The following is a 20,411-nucleotide window of genomic DNA, read 5'->3' on the forward strand; positions in this document are numbered from 1 at the left end:
GCCGTTAGTGCTGTTTTCACGGACATCTTTTGAGTCACTTTACACATTTTCCCCCTGGGGTTCCCTTTACTTCTCTATGTTTTATAATTTGTGCTGAAGGTACTTAGCTTTTCTAACCATCAACAGCTGAGGACAATGCTGAAGCAAAACGTATTAATAAAATGTAAGTAATGGAATTCAATAATATTTCAGTTTTGAACTTTTGTTCATTTAATAATGATGTGAGAGAAGTCAGATTCTGGGGGCAGAAATTAATAAATAGTATTCCCCAAAGAGAATGGCCATGTAAAAATTTCTGACTTCAACTCCTCAACTTTATGTAGGCCAGAAAAGTTTCTGAATCATGCTTAGGTCAAGGAACATCTTGTATCACTCCTCTAAATCTCACCTCTTCTACCAGAAACAGGGGAGGCATTTTAGAACTCTAAATTATGATCTGTCATATACCCCTGCACGATCTCTCTGATGCATCAGTGGTCATTTTCCAACAAGAAAAGCACACAGTAGGTTATTATACCTGTAGCATGAGCTGCTCCAATCATTCTTCCTCGAATCAATCCCTCTCGTTTTTCATTTCTTACCACTTGGATTTTTCCAGGAAGGTATTTTTGGACATACTCATCTAGCTCTCCTTTTAAATCATCTGAAATAGCCAAATATGTACTTTTTCTTTATTATGTTTCTAAATTTATTTTTTTTAAGGTAGAGGCGTCATTTTTAAGACCATTTGGTCTTTTATTCTGTGTATTACAAAAGTAAAAAATATGGATAAATCTTAAAGTACTAAGATATGTATTGATATTTGTGAATATTTTCACATAAGTTATGACAACATCCTTCACTGAAAGGTTAAGAGGAATGTTTTTTTCATTTTGGATTTATCATTCATTGAAATATATCATATTTAATAAACTTTTAATTAAACACTCAATTATTGAATCTAATATTATTTGCACTAGTCCACTGAGTGGACTAATATCTATATCATTATGGAAAAATACTCAAAATTTCAACCTCTCTGTAATCCACTGCTTCTCCTGTTAATTAAGAAGACACCAGCCCAGGTGAGATTTTTTCGTAAATTTTATTACACCTAAAAAAAGTACTATTTAAAAATAATCACATAAGAGATATAAAAGTTGACGTCATTAATCAAAATGAGACATCTCATAAATCAATCAAAAATAATTATTAATTATTAACTACCTACTATACACCGTTGTGGGCTCTAGGACATACAAAGACTAAAAGTAAAACAGTCCCTGCCTTGGAGAAACATACAGACTAGCTTGAAGAGACAAAACACACACACACACATATATATATATATATATATATATATATATATATATATATATATATATATATATATATATATATATATATATATATATATATATATACATACACACACATATATATGTACATATATATGTACATATATATACATATATACATATATATAATATACATATTATATATATGTATATATATTTAAGACACAAAGCTGACACAAGGTGACTGTGGAGGGGCAAAGCTAGTGGGATCAGAAACGCTTCATATGCAAAGTGACACATGCTGAGCCTTAAAGGAAACTAGGGATTCTGAGAGATGGAGGTAAGGAGGGAGGGCACTACAGATATGGGGGACACTTGTGGCAAAGGCATGGAGGTAGTGTGCCATGTGTGAGGCATAGTAAGGAGGCCACTTGGCTGGATCATGTGGGCCTGAAGGAAATTAAAGTGTAATAACATCCAGCCACTCTGGCCCACTTGTTTCTCACACACAAAATTACATCCTCCAACTCCATGCCTTTTGGCTAGCTGTCTGCCATGCCTAGCAAAATTTTTCTTCTCACCCCAACCGCTATCCCCCATGGCTTTCAGCCAGACAGCCAAAGCCCACCTTGGACAGGAGGCCTTTTCAGATTCCACATCCCTTTCCCCATCATAAGTCTCTCCTCTCAGAGATAACCTTCCATTACACATACATACATACACACACACACACACACACACACACACGTATATGTATATGTATATGTGTGTGTATATGTGTGAAAATGTGTAAAAATTATATACACACAAACATATATGTGTAAAAATTATATACATTTTTGTACACACACACACACACACACAAAAAAAAAAAACCCTACATGTATCTCAAAGGTACATGATTATTTGCATGCTGTGTCTCCCATTCAAATATGAGCTCCTAGAGAGGAGGGAGTGTGTCTTTGCCTTTCTTCATATTCCCAATGCTTGGCAGAGTGCTTGGCTCACTTACTTGACTTAATGAGGCTACAAAGGGAGATTGGGACCAGGTTCTAAAGGAATTAAATTGACAAACAGAGGAATTTATATTTTATTCTAGATATAACAGAGGTGATGGTAAAATACTGTAGTTTACTGAACAGAAAATTGGCACGGTTACACTGAATGCTCTGGGAAATGTTCTGTTTCACTGCTTGGGAATGGTCTACTGGAGCAGGTAAGGTTGGAGGCAAAAAAGATAGGGTAACAATCATTCAGGTGAAAGGTGATGAGAAGCCAAACTAGGGTAGTACAAGTGGAGAAAACTGGAGGATGAAAGAAATTTTGTGAAACTAAATATAAAAAAATTTGCTGAGTGGATATGTGAAGTTATATGAAAGTAAGAAGTTGAGAATGACATTGAGGTTATGAACCTGTCTAACTGGAAGGATGACAATGCCCTCTACAGAAAGAGGGAAGTTCAGAAAAGGGTGAGGTTTGGGTAAAAGAAAAACGAGCTCAGCTTTATACGTAATGCATTTGAACTGTCTAGAGTACATCAAGTTCAAATGTCTAATAGGCAGCTGGAGATCAAGCTGCTATCATTAAAATGAAAAATAAAGCAATCAATCAACATTTATTAAGTGCCTACTAAGTGTGCTGCCCCCATTTTCCCAACTTATCAGCATTTAACTGGGAAGTCAGGCAACTGATCAATATTCAATGAATCATTAATAATCAAAATCAATAAAATCCATTATTAAGCTACTATGTGGCACACACTGGAGATACAGTCCCTGCACTCGAGAAACTGACTTCTAACGGAGGAGACAACATGTGTATACATTAGAATGTATATGTCTGTATATGTATGTGGGGGGGGGGAGGGGACAACAGTCCAAAGTCCTGGAGACAGGCGATGGGACATATGACTGAGGAGTCCATGGAGCAGAACAACACGTAGTGTGACTAGAACGGTAGAAAGAGACTAGGTTGTAAAGAATTTTAAATGGCAAACAGAGGACTTAGGTCACATTCTCATCATCCCTTCAACAAAGACAAGTAGCCGCTCCAGGGGCTGTGGGGATGTATTGGTTAGGTTCCTCTCCTCCAGAAGCTTCTGCCTCCACTTACCACATACAATGTGCATTTATTTTCCTTGAGTTTTGGCTTCCCACCTAACTGGCACCCAGAGAAACCACCCCCTCCTCCAGATCTCAGTCATGCTCTTCAACTAGGCAGCCCACTAGTTTAGCAAAAGCACTAAGAATCCCCACACATTTCTTTTATCTCCAACCCTACAGAAGAGAGACTTCAATTACCTGACAGTTTTTCTTTTCAATTCTGTCCTAAGCTATGTATCCTTAAGCATAGATAATCTGTCTAACTTTTCGGGGTCTTTTTAAAGGGCAGAGATGAGTTTGCTAAGCAGAGGTAGTAAGAATTAAGAAAAAGCACAGCTTCTTCGATTTCTGACTACTTAGGATTGCTCTCTTGTGGATCTTTTCCATTATATCTTTTCCATAACCAGTCATAATTTTCTAAACAAGGCATTTCCCAAACTGCAAACACTTAATTTATGAGTGGCCCATATGTACGAAGGGCAGGCTATATGTCCCATACTCCTAACCCTACCTGCCCTAAGATGGTCCAAACCTAGTTGCTTGGAAGAGTAGCCAAGCTGTCCTGGGCTAATGATGTCAACTGGTAGAAACTCTGGGGAATGCCTGACTTTAAAAATTTTTTCTTTCTTCATCCTCTTAGAAACTAGGCACAATCTCCACTTAAAAACCTTTCCCCACTTTCACAGCTCATAGTTCAATTAGTTCCACTTTAAAGCAACTGTTTTTCTTACAAATATGTATGTGTGAGAACCCCTATCCTCCTTCCCTGTTCTCTTGGCCAGTTACCTGAGGAAAATATCTCTCCTGTTCTTCCATCTCTAAACCAAAAATCAACCCTAATAATGGTTTTTTTTTTAAAAAGTGAAATAACAAAGGAAGGAAAATGAAAGTCATCATTTTCAAATAAGATGGACATGATTAATTACCATCATCATACCCTTGTAACTGTCCATGCATTCCCTTCAGAATACCCACAAAAATTTCTATTTTATATTTTAAAATTAGAAGACATTTAAGCCCTTAGAAATCACTGACCAATACCCTCCTCATGTTATTCTAATTAAATCTGTTTTTCTCAAGCAATATGACTATGATTAAAGACCAAGTATGTCTCACTTAATGTTACTGATATGTTTTATTTAATTATTTCTACTGTTTTCAAGACAACTGTATGGTATTCAGCAATACTATGGGCTAAAATAAGCTTCTAAGGGCTATCTAAGAAACCAACCAAAATTTACAAATTACAATATAACAAATTACAAATAACAAAACTACAAATTACAATATCGTATCATGGTAAAATGGGTTAAAAATTGCAAACAGGTAACTCATAAATGACCTTCTGAAATAAAACCCGTTTGCAGGCTGAAAACTGCCTTTAGCAATGTACAGTCACAGCAACAAATTTCAAGCACTGAACATGGATAACAGAATTTGCCCATAGGCTAAACTACTCCAATTTCTTATTAAAACTACGATACATTCAAGGGTTAGAATATTTAACTATAGCTAACCCTATTGGAATTTTGTGCATAGCAATAGTTTTTACCTTCCATTTTGAATATTCAATTATGTGCTTGACTGTCACTGTTGTTGAAGGAAAACAGAAAATTCCACATCTTATTAGTACTGCCATCCTAGATTAACAACTATTCCTACAGTTACATAATTACACTCACCAAATTCACTATTGTCATCTACCAAAATAATTTCATGAAGGAGATGGGTTGGTGTTCGATCTATGACACTATGCACTGTCCGAAGCAAGGCAGAAAAGGCTTCATTGTAGAAACAAATCACAATACTGGCAGCTGGAAGGTCAGTTGGATATGACTTTTCTTTACATCTGCAGACAGAATTATAAGAAAACTGTGAATTTAAAAAGCCTTATATGTTTCAAGATATTTTTCATCAACCACTTCATGAATCTACTTGTAACATTCTCCTCTTCCTTGTTTGTTTCCATTCATTCTTAGCACATAGGGAAACAGAGGTAAATAATCCATAAGTCTGTGTGATTTCTTCTAGCATTCCTATATTTTATTTCTTTTTCCTCCTTGACCTGTTCTCTGTCTTGTTCTGAAAACTTAGGTATAGTTGAAATGTATAGAGAATACACTAAAAATTACAATAAAAAGAAGGAAGAAAATTGCTAGCAACATGAGCAAAACTACAGTGGAATTGTTACGGAACAAATAGCCAGCACACAATTTCTGTGGAAACTACAGAAGTATCAAAAGGAATATAAGAGAGAAAAATCTAATTTTAAAAATTCACTTTTAGCGGATGGTCCACTTCATGTCCAACACTTCCAAAAAATGAAATAAAAATGGAACTAATAAAAAATTCTAAAATGAATCATTAAAGCCAATTTAACTCAAAATTTTAAAAGTGTTGACTGAGTGGATCGTTATGATCCATACAGCAGCAGGCAGAAGAGAAAGGAAGAGAAGGGAAGAGCAACAAAGCTCAATATGAACAGATCTTACTCTCAAGGAGCTTTCCACATGATGGGGGGAGAGGGTAAATATTTACAAACATGCATGAACAAAGGAAAAGGTGATAAATTAAAAAAAAAAGAAAAGAGTTATGAGGGATTTGAGGTACAAATGATAAATTTTGGTTTGAGACGAGGCAGGGAAGACTACATGGAAGAAATGGCACCTAAGCTGGATCTTAAAAGAAGAAAGGGACTTCAAAAGCAGATGGTAGGGAAGGGACAGGAAAAAGGTCTTTCCTGGCATCATGGGGAGAGTGAGTAAGCAATGGCACAAAGATGAGAGAGAGCAGGATGAGAACAGGAAACAGAGAAATTCAAGGTAGGTAGAATATGGAGCCCATGTAGGGAAATGCGATAGGGCTGGAAAGCTAGGTCAAAGTCAAATGGAGCAAGGTCCTGACATACAGAATTAGTATTATAAAACGTGTTCAGTAAGCAAGAGGTAATCTCTGAGGGTTTTTAAGTAGAATTATATGATCAAAAGAAGACCAATATGTTTACGTGGCATTTGAATGCACATTAAAATTCCACATCTTCTAAAGATACCAATATGGAATTTGTAATACCTGGACCTAGATTAAGCTTGAAATTGGCCTTATCTATTAACCTTTTCTTTAAAGATAACATAAATTAATAGTGGAATCAGGATTTTATTGAAAATTGGAATAACGCAAGAAAACACACACATTTTTTTCTTTAAAAGTGGAGTCAACTGAGATAATACATGTTTTGCAAACCTTAAAGCATAATATAAATTCTAGCTATTATAACTCATGATAATCACAAATAATTCCTAGTTAATTATTAAAGCAGGTCATTTTAGGCCTACAGCAGGCAACAATATTTCATTGGCATTATCTAAGTTGTTTTATGTTGTTTTAGGTAGAGCAAAGCTCAATTCTTCTGTACTTCCATTTCAAGGGGAGTCAGAATTAAATGGAATGAAGAGAGGAAACAAATCGAGTGTTTATTCCAGTGCCAAATTTCATGCTTCTTCACCTGTAAAATAAGGGTGCTTTATGAGACTGTCAAGAAGGCCCTTCCCAGCTCTAGAGTCTATGTTCCTATGAATGTTAATATTAATAGTAACAGTAACAACATTGATATGGTGCTTTGAAATTCAGAAAATTTTACATATATTTACATATGTTTCAGCTAGCTACTATGGGTAATACTGTCCCCATTCCATTGCTTAGGCTCAGGAAGGTGAAAGTGAATGCACTCACTTGTAACTTCAAATCTGCCTTTGTCACAGCAATGAAGAAATTCTAGATATTTCAATAACTTTCAGAAGCCAAAATAAGTTTCAACTTCAGTTGCCATTATTTACTAGTTAGGTTTCCTGACTGTCAAAGTTTTCAAAGGAATATTCACCCTGTCTCTCCTTAGTCTAAATAGGCAGCTAAGAATTCTGCTTAGGTTTGTCATTCTAGATATCTCTTTTTCACACCAAAATTTTACCTTCCCTCATCTTAACTACTCTACAAGCCACCTCACCTCTCACGGTGAGCAAAGAACAAATAAGTACCTGTTTTTGTGTGTTTTATCATAATGACATGAAGAGCAAGTTGATATAATTATTGTCTGTTATACAAATAACTTCTACTTTAATTATTTGTTTCTAGTTCATCAACATTTACTCTAAGTTTAATTTGACTCTTTTTCTGCCATTCTTCCTTATATTTCTTGGATGGCAAAAAAAAAAGGCCTTTTATATTTCATAATTTATTCAGTAGCTAAACATTCAATCTGAGGAATGAATCCTCCCTTAAATTAAAGTCATACTGTGTTCTGAGAGTTCATTAGTTTTACTTCTTACTCTTGTAACATGGCCTGGAAAAACTGTTTATTCACATATACTTTTGACCTTTCATCTATTTGCCACCTGATTTACTATCTTAAAATAAATCCAGTAAGCTCTGAATCATGATATTACAAACTCAGATCATCTGGCTTCAATTATTATAGGTCTGGAAATCTGTCTTAGGCAGCACCTAATATACTATAATAGTTGGATAAACTGCCACATTTTAATACTATTTTCATGGCATCTTAAAATGGACACTAAAGCATGATATTTAATTGTAGTAACAGAAATTAGTATGACAAACATACTCTGCATTCCTTGTATCTGGCACATCTCTATGGTAGCCCAAGCGGTTACTGATAAGTAAATTAAAGGCATGCTTCTGATAGCCCAAGTCTCTCAACTCCTGATCTCTTTCATTAAAAATCATACCTGTAACAGAAAGAAGTTAAAATCAGTATATCATGTCAAGAAAGGATTATTGGTTCTGCTGTAATAGACCAAAAATTATAACAGGAAAGTTAATTCATTCCATTATAACTAGGTATCAGCTGTGTTCTTTAGATCTAAGCTAGTCCAGTTACAAAAAACGGATTAAGGTTAGAAGTGACATCCTGTCCAGTAAGTCATTCAGCAACATATAAATATAACCAACTACTTGTTCACCAGACATATTCTAAAAACATCTGATCACACCTGAAAGACATACCATTTTTCCTAATACACAAAATCAGGGACATGGAGAGCAGTAGAGATTGTGCCTGTTTTCATTAATACATAGACAACTCCCAGGTGAGGAAATTCCCTCTACTAACAGTTCAGCAACTTTTCTGCAATGTACAGGCTTAGAGAGTGGCCTAGAACAACAATGAGATGTGTCCACAGCCACACAGCTAGAGAGGGAGGACTTGAATCCAGATCTCTTCCTGACGCCAAAGACAACACTGTCCACAACAGAACACAATCTCGAATATAAAACAATGTATAAAATATTGACTAAAATTATTTAGTTATAAGCTCATAGAGCTTCAAGAGACATCAAGAGTTCACTGGTTAAAACTTCTACCTCATGTTTAGGCCACACTCAAGAACCTGTTGCTGGTGTGAATTTCAATCTTCTTGGAAAAGGAGACTCCCTAAATTTCGGCCTTCGACAATTAAGAATTTTTTCCATATCCTGATAAAATGTTCTGTAATTTAAAGGGGTGCATACTCTTTTTGGATAGGTGGATAGAGTTAAGGTCAAGGATGAACTAAGGCTGAGAAAAATAAGCAGAAGTAGGCTAACAGTTTGTAATACGACCACAATAACAAGGAAAGCAATACAAAGTGACGACTCATTACTCCAGGAAGCTGGTAATTAAGTATGACTCTAGCCTTTTCAGAAGGAAAGTAGGGGACTAGAGGTACAGAATAAGGCATACATTTTCAGACACGGCCAGCACACTGATTTGTTTTGCTTGCCCACACCGATTTGTTACAAAGAAGAGCAAAGGGGAGAAGGAATGGGTATCGCTGGAGATGGGGGAAGGCAAGAAAACAAGCATCTACATGGCAATTACTATGTGCCAGGCACTGTGCTAAGTGCTTTACAAATATCATCTCATTTAATTCTCACTACAACCCTATGAGGTAGGTGCTATTTTGATCCCCACTTTACAGTTGAGGAAACTGAGGCAAACAAAAGTTAAGTGACTTGCCCAAGGTTACACAGCTAGTAAGTGTCTGAGGTTGGATTTGAACCCAGGTCTTCATGACTCCAGACCCTGGGCTCTATCTACTTGGTAACCGGCTGCCTCACTGGGAAGTAGTTGTGATGTTAAAAGAAAGAAAACAGAATCAATAAAACATTTTTTTTTAATGAAAGGGTAAAAAAACTGGCCAGACTTGTTTTAAAACTTCTTAAAATCAGTCTTATACATCTCTCCAAACCAAAACATCCCAACTTCTTTAACCTTTCCTCATAATGTTTCCTTTTAATATTTTCCAGAGACCTTCCACTCCTTTCTAAAATACAATGAAACAAAACTGGACGCAATACTCTAATAAGGAACTGACTGATGCTTAGCCGTTAAAGGATTATATCCCTGGGTTTGGATGTTCAACATACTAATGGAAGAAAACCATCCTAAGGGACCTCTCAGTATTCTTTTCTCAAAACAAAAGAGTAAAATCTCAACCAGTACGACCCAGCAGTTGTGGGTAATTTCATTTTCTAATTAACTAAGAGTTAACCAGAAAACCTGAATCTTATTTCAACTCTTATTGTGGAAAAATCTTTCTAAAATATATTAACACACTTCCCAGCCAATTTACTAAACTTAATTTAATTTTTCTTTGAAAATTTAAGATTTTCCAAAGCGTTTCATCGTTTCTAAGTCTAATTCTCTCTATCTTCTACAATACTGGAGACGAAGATGCAGAAAATATGAGACCGCACTGAATTTCTGTATTAAACTAAGGAAATGTTATTTTAAAAAAATAAACCTCTGGTATCAGCTTGTTTTCTTAACATGATACTCTGATAAATTTGGAATGTAAGAATAAAATGATAATTAAAGATTGTAATCAGCTGGATTACAGTTAAAGCTTTACTGTAATTCCAGTCTTTTCCTAATCTTTCTCACAACTCTTGTCTTCTAATTCTTTAATGATTACAGTACTATTCAGTAACTTATCTCCAATTGTCCTAATCACAGGAACATTCTTTGTACTTAAATCTAGCCAGAGAAAGTTTTACTCTTCTATGTCATAACAAAAAGTCACACCAATAAAGTTTCTGAGAAATTACTAACATCTCTGTCACATGTCACAGACTCCAGCTGAAATGACAAATCTAGAAACACCAACAAATCTTTAACTACCACCACCCTTCATTTGTGCCTTTTAATTATTTTTTAAAGAAATAATCATTTCCCCTTAACAGATGGCACTTGTTTTCAATTGCACCATTCTCTCCCTCCACCAATTCTGTACTTAAATATATTTATCATTAGTATTCTTCTTTGGACTCTTTCAAGGCCAAATACAAAATTCATCCTAAAATATTAAATCCAATTCTAATTAAGCCTCCACCATCTGTTTACTTTTTATTTCTGGCTTTGATGATTCTCTTCTCTTTGGTTTTAAAGTATAAGAAAGTTTTCCATTATTACTCCCCAGATGCTTTCCTGGATAGTTTGGGGAAATAACTAAGACCAGAATCTATGATTTAACCAGAATGGGGAATTCCCTCCTACTGAGTTGCATGAGGCACACATCCATTAAGTGTCAAAGGAAGGCTCTGAATACCGGTATTACCAAAAGGCCAGCACTCAATCCATACCTCAACTCTGTTGAGTTACTAGATAAATCTTGTTTCAAATAAGGATCAAAAAACTGGTTAGCAAGTAAAGTGCACTGATTCTACTCTCTCTGTCTCTCTATCTTTGTCTCTGTCCATAGGTTGGTCTGTCTTTCTCTTTCCCTCCCTCTCTCTTTTTTCTTATACACACAGAAATAGATAAATTAAAAAATTAAAAGTATACACACATACATATATACACACATACACACAAACACACACACACGTGTGTCTATACACAAATGACTTCATTTCTCTAAGCCTCAGTTTCCTCATCCGTAAAATGGTGATAGTAAAACTTCTATGACCTCCTTGATGAGGCCGTTATGAGGCAAGTGCTTTTTAATGCAATTCCACAAACTCCTTCATAACAGATCTTAAACAGAGGCCTTTACAATGTCCAGGCTGGCTTTTATCCAATATGCCATGCTACCTCTCAGTTTAATTAAAGGAAAATGTTTCATACAGACATAAACATATGACCAATACTTGTTTATTTTCTCCTCTTAGCCCACTTTCCTTCTTATAATGTTAGAGAAAGTTATTAATTCACTTCTCAACCCCAGTTTTCTTGCCTTCAGAATAAATAATTTCCGCTCCTTTCATTTTACTTCAAAGTTTCTTTTTTCCAACTCTTTTTTCATTTTTAGTTTTCCCCTCTAGACTGTGATCACTTCTTCCACAACTCTTATAAAATGCCTCTGCCAGAACAGGACTCGACAAGCTTAATAAATGTTTCTTAAATTTGTTAATCTCTATATAAATCACAATCACAGCCATATCACTAACAAAAATGTACTCTTTATGCCTGGTATGACCAGTGAAAGCTTATAATTCTAAACTCAAAAACTCAGAATCTGACATCTGCTGAAACTGGCATTTAATTAGCATTTCCCTAAAGACTTGTAATGTTAAGATGGACAAAACAGTTTCATATTCTACGAAGCAAGGCTCCAAATTTCTGACCAGCAGGATCCTAATCCTGCCATGAAGATTTTGTCAATGACTCAAAAAATCCTCCAGAAATTTCTGAAGGAAGTCCTAGGTTCAATCCAGATTCTGTCACTTACTGTAACCTTGAACAAGTCATGTCACTTCTCTGGGCCCCTTGTGAAATGAAAGGGTGGATCAGGTGACCTCTAAGGTCCCTTCTAGTTCAAAATCTGTGATCCTGTAATCCTAGAATACAAGCAATGAAATACATATTTATCCTGAGAAATAACACCCCTCAGCAACATTAAGTTGAAAATGAACCCTATTTACCCATTTCAGGAGAGAGCTCCACGTTGTTTTTGCCTGCATCTTCAACATAATTTTCTAAAATGGATCCAATCTTGTTGACTTTTGATTGTGGCTCTAAGAGTCGACTTGGGCCACGAGTAAAACGAGGATAAAATTTCTTGGGGAATGGTCCGTGGGGCTTAGACCCCTTGATGGGCACATTCTTAAAAGGCTGAGTCACTTCACTAAAGTTGAAATAAACAAAGAGCAGAACTGTCCAGGTCACAGACGTGAAAAGGCACCCATAGCAGAAATAGCGGAGTGTGACACTTCCCATTGTAGATCTAGCATTGCTGAAGATCCATGTTCAACATTCTGAGAAAAGAAGGAAAGAAGTAAACTCATGTTAGACACTTCATTGCACCTGTAAATCATTTACTAAATTCACATTCAGTGTTTTAAGAGGAAAAAAAAGGCTGAGCCCTTTGGAAATAAGACTTTAGATTTCAGATATATAATAAATGTATTTTATACAACCAAAATCTTCAATTCACCAAGTGGCATGCATTCTTAAGACTGTTTAGTCAGCACGACAATGCATACCCAATAAAATAAAAACCATAAGGTGATCTCTAGTTAACTTCCAATAAAAAAAAAGTTTAAACAAAAATTACAGATAAATTGCTGGTGCTTAATCAAGGTCAATGAAATTACTAAGTTATTCATTGGCCCATATAAAGAAGTACAGCTCCTCACTTATGCTGGGTTTATAGTTTGAAAATTTTTTCAGTGTCCCAACTTTTACAAGTAGAAAATACATGCAATAATAATTTATGGTACTAGTAAATCTAGTGATCCAACATCTATTCAAGCTCCAAAATCCTGTGATTCTAAATTTTTTTCAAACTTGTGGATCTTGATAATAACAACAGCTAGAATTTATACTGATTCGAGGTTTACAAGACATTTTATACGGAGTATCTCGACTGAGCATGTTCCCTCAAAAAATTCCAATTTAGCAGTAAACAGTCCCTACCAAAATGTTGCATGTCTGCCACTAAAAACAGAAATAGCAGCTTGGTGTATTTGCAATGGGCACTGCACTGAGAATTAAGAGAACTAGTTTCTCATTCTGGCTCTGTTATTAATTATCTGTGTCCCCTTCTGCAAGTCAATCCTTAAGCCACAATTTCATCATCTGAAAATGAGGCAATTGAATCACAGTTAAGTTTCCTTTCAGCTCAAACATCCTAATATTCAGTAACATGAATGAAAAATCCTAATTTCTAATCAATTTGTAAAATATCACTTTGCCCCTGGTTTTATAACTTTATCTAAAACCTTCTGTACTATTTTAAATTTTTAACTGAGACCATTTGTACACCATTAGAAAAATGGTAGCATAAGAAGCATTTTCTGCTTTTTCTTTATAGGTTGCCCAATAAAACAAACCAAGATGCAGGCAGTCAGTGCTGAATAACTTATTAGATAGGACTCTTTTTTTTTTCCTACTGCACATCACTATATCAAGTCTTCTCCAAGACAGCTATAAAAATTCCTGCAAATTCTCTCTAGCTCAGTCTTACCTCAAATTGTATTTAAAATATACATCAGCTGAATAAATGTGGGGTCAGAGACTCAGATCAGTCACTGACACAGGAACATACACCCCACCCTCAAAGGTAATCCCTTTACCTCTTAGTTCACAGTTTCTAAGGGACTTATTTTAAATCAATAATAAAATCTTCACAATAACATCAGGATTCAATAAGTCAGCATTATTAAGCCTCAGTTTGAAAAATATGAAACTATTCTACATTAAGTTTACAACCCAAGTTCACAGAAAAGTAAAAATTAAATGCCAACCTCTGAATCTTGTGTGCCAGCATAAAGTGATCAAGTATCACCATCCCTGCCAACTGAAAGGAGCTTTAAAGGTGAAATTGGAGGTGCAGCTTGAAATGACTACAATGAAGTCATAAAATCAAGCATCAATGAAGGAAATGATATATAAATATCAGCACTTTTAAATTAAAACTTGATCATGCAAGGAAAAACATCAACAGTATAAAATTAAACAAATATTTTCAAGGCAGAAAAATGGAGCTACTGAAGCTAAATAAAGAGAACCAGGGCTACAATATTTGAAAGGGATTGAGGTACTGACATTTACCTGACTAAACTCAAACTATTTAACTAAAATTGACACTTTACTCTTCTAAAAGTATGACTAGGAAAGAGTTCAAGACACCAGAGATTTTTCAAAATGCTACAACTTAAGATAAATTCTACTAAAAAGAAAAATAAAGCAAAATTCTGTCTGAAGTACCATTTTTAAACAGCAATTTATAACTCCTGCCAGATTGTTTGAATAGAATCGGGTTTGCATTTTTTTGTTTTGGGGGTTGGGGTTTTTTCAATATTACATGGCAGATGTTTGTGAAACTGTGAAACACAAAACAACCCCTGATACATGCATCTTAAACTTCTATATATGTACTTTTTAGGTATTCATTTGTATATTGGCTTACACAGAAAATATTACTATCGATGGGCAGTAACTTCTGCTTTGGGAAAGAAAATATTCTGCTGCCAGATAAACCATTAATTTAACTCAGTTTTTACAAACAGCATCACATTAATCTTCCCCATTGTGAAATTAGAGGGGAAACACACAAAAAGGAGAGTAATAAAATAGGCATAAAGTAAAATGAATTATCTCAATTTGCCACTGACCTTGAGTAAGAGAAAACCCACGATTAGATTTCAATGTCTGTAAAGTGTTAAAAAGTAATATCGTTCACCCTGACTCAGAAAACTCAATTATCTGGAATACATGAATAGAGACATACTGGAATTATGTTCCTAAAAAGTTATGTGCAAATCAAATCACTTTCCCAATGGTTTATGTGAGAATTTCAAAGCTATCTTTTGTTTGTTTCCCACTATAATCTGGGTATAATTTTCTATGAACAATTAAAGACATTTATTTTCAAAAGTAAAAGAATGGTTACATAATGTAAATATTTATCCTAATTTATTTGATAAATTTATACTCTCATACTATATTTTATTAAAATGCGGCTATAGTGTGGCACAGTCGACAAAGTACTAGGTGTAGCGTCAGAGGCTATGACTTCAAGTCCTAACTCCACAAGACCGTGGGCAAATCACTTCTGCAATTCACCCTGGCATCTTCTATAAAATGAGGGAGGTGAACTGAATGATCCCTCAGCTCCCTTACAGCTCCCTGACAGTATGGTCCTATGAAATATAAATTCATTATAATGAACCTTAAATATTTATGGAATAACAACTGGATCTGAGGCAGCTTTTTCCAAGAAGGGTAATGAAGTATATATGGTAATATAATACAGGTCATTTCCAACAGTGCCTGAAACCACAAAAAGTACTTAATAAATACTTGTTGATTGATTCCAGAAAGGTAGAAAAGTGAGTGTTCAAGGCTAGGACTAGTGTTAATGAAATAGCTATGGGAAGGTTTATTTCTCTAAATCTTTAGAGAGTACAAAAGGACTTGGGAGAATTTCTGCAGGAAGTTCTTCCTGCTGTATCTTCGTGGTGGCACTGTGCCTGGTACTTTTGACCTTGGCATAAATCCACTTGTTTTCACTACTTCTAGCCCCAAACCCAGTGATTCTGCAGCCTCTAGAGGAATGTACCCTTCCTTGTCAGTTCTGAAGTTCAGTAACCTCTGGCTTGCTCCAACTGTCTTCTCAACTGGCCACAGTCTTTGTTCTAAAATGAGTCAAGTAAGCTTGGCCTTGTGTGGCCACAAGGAGCAATGACTTGAGTTTAAGTCTTGGCCCTGCTGCTTATTACTTGTATGATCTTGGGTCTCATTAAGAATCTCTAGGCCTCAGGTACTTTATCTGAAAAATAACAGGCTTGGACTTTATGATTCCTAAAGTCCCTTTTTAGCTCTCAATCCTACAATCCTATGTTTCTTGGTAACTTGGAGAATCTCATACAAAAATTTTCAAACTGGCATGCACTTGTACTCAAAAGACCTTTCACTAAGATTTCTCTTTGATTCAATAAAGTAAAATCCAATTTTTAACTTGCTGTTTCAATGAATTGTTGATTCATTAATTCACTATTACAGCTACTATTAATACCATTAGTCCACAGTCATTATTATTGATAAATCCATTACTAAGCTCAAAGGCACTCTAAACCTAAAACCAAAGCTATTTTCTCTCTATATATTAAGATTCCTACTTCTCCTTTATGGTAAGGTTCTAGAAAAGGTAAAACAGATTCTTTTGTTACACTCAGATCTGAATTGGAAGCAGTTGCTTCATCACTAAGCTTGCCACATGCTGGAATCTACTGTGCCTGGGTGTTGAAGCAGCCCCAGCATACCAACACAGACATTTGTCAACAAACATTCCACACCCACTACCATGGACACAAGAGGAGGCAAAAAACAAAACTAAACTAAAAAAAGGTTTAAACATCATGTGCACCACTGTTCCTGTATACTGTTATCATACATTCTGTAACAACCATGAAAGCATCTCAAGTCCATTCCTTTCCAACTTCACTAACTATCCCTACTACAGGCATATCCCCTAGAAGAGGCAGGCCGGTGGAAAGCATTCAATTTGGAATTAGAGGGCTCTTGTTCCAGGTCCTGGCTCTGCTTCTTACTACTTGTGTGGCCTTGAAAAAGTTACTTGGCCTCTTTAGACTTCAGTTTCCTCATCTGAGAGGTAAAGGGGTTGTTAGACTAGATTATTCTGAAGTCCATTCTAGTTCTGGATCCTAATGATCCTCTAAGTGTGCAAACAGTTACCCCTAAATTGACACTATTTTTTCCTAGAGCCTCACAGCATAACACATCCTTTCTACAAAACTGTCCCACCTGCTGCAAAATCTGACAGCCCTTTGACTTCCATATCCCACAGTGCCCTTACTCTCCTTATAATACCAGAACTAATCCAAATGCTAGTCATGGCAGGACACCATTCTTAATTCTCTCCCACACCCCAAAGATCTTTTCCTTCTCTAGATTCACATAGCGTTTCAATTCTCTTTTCAGTCTATTCTGCACTAAAGTTATTGCATAATTATTTAGTCGCACATTTCTCTCACTTATGGTAAAACATGCTTACCAAAGATATTTGCTAATGTCATGGATGATGTCCTACACAAAGTTCAAATAAAATGATTCCCTATGTACCTGCTTGTAAATGTTGCTATGCTAAATATGCTGTGTCTTTAAGATGCTACAGGACCTCTCTCCTCAGTGAGGTACTCATGTAAAGGATTACTAGTCTAGTTATTGACACTAGAAAAAATAAGATGGGTGAAGAACATATATTGCACAATTTATGACATGCAGATTGATTCAATATCTTGAATAGCTACTGAAGTTGGCTAATGAGATAAATATGGAATCAAATATGAGAAGGAAACCAAGTTGGATTATGTTAGGGAAACTGCTAAATACTTCCAATGATGCTAAAGAGCCTACTGCCACAGAAGTTGATCTTTTGATAAGCAAGATTCTCCCAGAGATATATAACTGAAAATCTTAGAACCTCACAATCTCTGAGATATCACAAATGCAGGCTACCCAAAGTGCAAAGAAAAGCAGGTAGCTGCATATTACTAATGAACAACTGTACACAAGAAGTTGTGTAGAAGATATTATGAAGGACATGTGTGACTGGAAAAGGAGGTGACTCTATCATGTAATGAGTATGAAGAACAACATGAACCATCTGAGCATTTCACTTGCAGCTACAAAACACAAAAGGACTAGAAGAAGGCCCCCTCTATGTCTGATAAACCCTTTGTAAAGTATTTATGTAAAGAAAAGACAACAATTAGAATTGGAAATTGATGGAACGCCCATCATTTGGAAAATGGCTGAACAAGTTGTTGCATATTAATATAATGGAATACTATTGTGCTATAAGAAATGATAAACAGGTGGATTCCAGAAAAATCTGGAAAGATTTCCATGAAGTGATGCTAAGTGAAGTGAGCAGAACCACGAGAACATTGTACACAGAAACAGCAACACTGAGATGATCAACTATGAATGATTTAGCTCTTCTGAGCAATACAATGATCTAAGACAATTCCAAAAGACTCATGCTGGAAAATGCTATCTACACCCAGAGAAAACTATGGGGACTGAATGCAGATCGAAGCACATTATTTTCATTTTTTTTTGGTTTTAGTTTTTTTGTGGCTTTTCCCTTGTGTTCTGTTTCTTCTTTCACAACATGACTAATATGGAAATAGGTTTCCATGACTGCACCCGTATAACCTAGATCAGATTGCTTGCTATCTTGGGGAGGGGAAAGGGAAGGAAAAAAATTGGAACTCAAAATCTTATGAAAATGAATGCTGAAAACTATCTTTACATGTAATTGGAAAAAATAAAATACTATTTTTTTTAAAAAGACAGCAGTTGCAGAGGAGTGAACAGATTACAATCTATACCAGTGCAGGGAGTACCTGTACTGATGAAATCATGGAACCTTAATTACTGAAATATTTGTGATAGCATATAATTTTATTTATGTTGTATTTCTCCTGCTAAATTGTAAGCACTACAAGATTAGAGGCCATTTTTTTTATCTTTGAATCTTCTCTTGCCTGGTTTTTTGTCTTGTATTAAGGTACCTACATAAATGGCTACTGAATGAATAAGCCATTGTTATATTATGGATAGCTCTCAGTCTGCTTTCTAGTATTCTGTCCCCTCCTTATATATCAGGTTGTCAGTTATCATCTCTCCTCTGGTCCTTGTTCCTTATTTTTATAGCCCAGTTTCCTCTCCCTCCTTATCCAATTAAAAAGTTGCAATTTCAGATCTTAGGACATCCAGTTGTAAGTGGTGATATATCAGCAAAGAGAGGGATGAGAGGCAGCATGGCACAGTGGATAGAAACCTCAGAATCTGGTAGATCTGAGTTCAAATCCTACCTCTAACATATTGGCTTGTGATCCAGGGACAATCGCTTAATTTTTCTGGGCCCCAGGTAACTCTAAGATTATAAATCATGTAGTAGTTTATTTGTACCAATAGAAGGACTTTCCTGTATCAAAGAAATCACAGGTCCAAGGCAAAAAGAAATCAGCAGAGACCCATAGCAATATATTAAACACATTTATTATTAACTAAGTAAGAATGAATATTAAGTATTCGGTAATGGCTCAACATTAGGGAAACAATATAAACAAACAGACAACAAAGATATGATTCTGGGTGCAGAAGCAATTTTCAACAAAATACAAAATTCAATTATGTTTTAAAAAAATCTAAAAAGTGTATGCATGGAATGGCCCTTCTTAATATGATCAGAAATGTGTATCTAAAACCAAACGCCATTATTATTTGCAATGAATAAACTTTGACAGATTTTTCAAAAATTGAGAGATTAATAAAAAGCTCTCCACTATTATCTTAAGTTAGCCACAAGATTAAGAGAAATGTCAGCCATAAGATTCAGAAAAATAAAAGAATAAAACAGCAAAGAAAAATCATATCTATTTATAGATGATATGCTAATTTATTTAGAAAATCTCAAAGCACCAAAGAAATTGAGCCAATTGTTTTAACAGATAGTAGCATATAAAATAAATCTACGAAAAAATTTCTATGTAAAACAAAAAAAATAGTAAATGACAGAAAAAGAAATTTCATTAAAAATAACTATAAAACACCAATTCTTGGAGTTAAGTTACCATGACATACTCAGATTTAGGTGGCTAGAACTATAAATCAACATATAAAGAAATGAGAGATAAATAATAAGAGAAATAATCATTGTTCCTCGCTAAACTGTGCAAAAATGAAAAAATAGCAGCATTACCTAAATTGATTTACAAATTTAATCTCATATCAAACTACCAAGAAATGACAAACAAGATGAAATAATGTCGAATTTTATTTGGAAGAACCAAACAACAACAGGAAATAATGAAAAGAAAACAAGAATTAAAGGGTGTAACATTACCAGCTTAAAACTGTTATAAGCTAGTAATCACCAAAACTATGTGGCATGAGTTTTAAAGAACTAAAAATAGATCAGTGGAACCAATTAGATATGCAAGACCAAGAAAGAAACATGGCAGCCACTCCCTGATAACCCAAGAACTCAAACCTAAATGACAG

The 20,411-nt window shown here is 35.2% G+C and overlaps 1 protein-coding gene across 2 annotated transcripts in view; it reads right to left on the reverse strand.

Annotated features, from left to right (window-relative positions):
* Positions 1-20,411, reverse strand: part of GALNT11 (polypeptide N-acetylgalactosaminyltransferase 11) — a 70,311-nt gene that overhangs the window by 20,766 nt on the left and 29,134 nt on the right. For both annotated transcript variants that reach the window (XM_036761854.1, XM_036761855.1), the window contains exons 2-5: positions 12,296-12,628; positions 7,998-8,121; positions 5,062-5,228; positions 518-643 (exon numbers count right to left, since the gene is read on the reverse strand). In XM_036761854.1, coding sequence (XP_036617749.1) covers positions 518-643; positions 5,062-5,228; positions 7,998-8,121; positions 12,296-12,590 — 712 coding nt within the window. In that variant the 5' untranslated portion in view covers positions 12,591-12,628. The remainder of the gene's footprint in view (positions 1-517; positions 644-5,061; positions 5,229-7,997; positions 8,122-12,295; positions 12,629-20,411) is intronic.

The sequence above is a fragment of the Trichosurus vulpecula genome, chromosome 5, assembly GCF_011100635.1.
Source record: "Trichosurus vulpecula isolate mTriVul1 chromosome 5, mTriVul1.pri, whole genome shotgun sequence".
Taxonomy (NCBI): Eukaryota; Metazoa; Chordata; class Mammalia; order Diprotodontia; family Phalangeridae; genus Trichosurus; species Trichosurus vulpecula.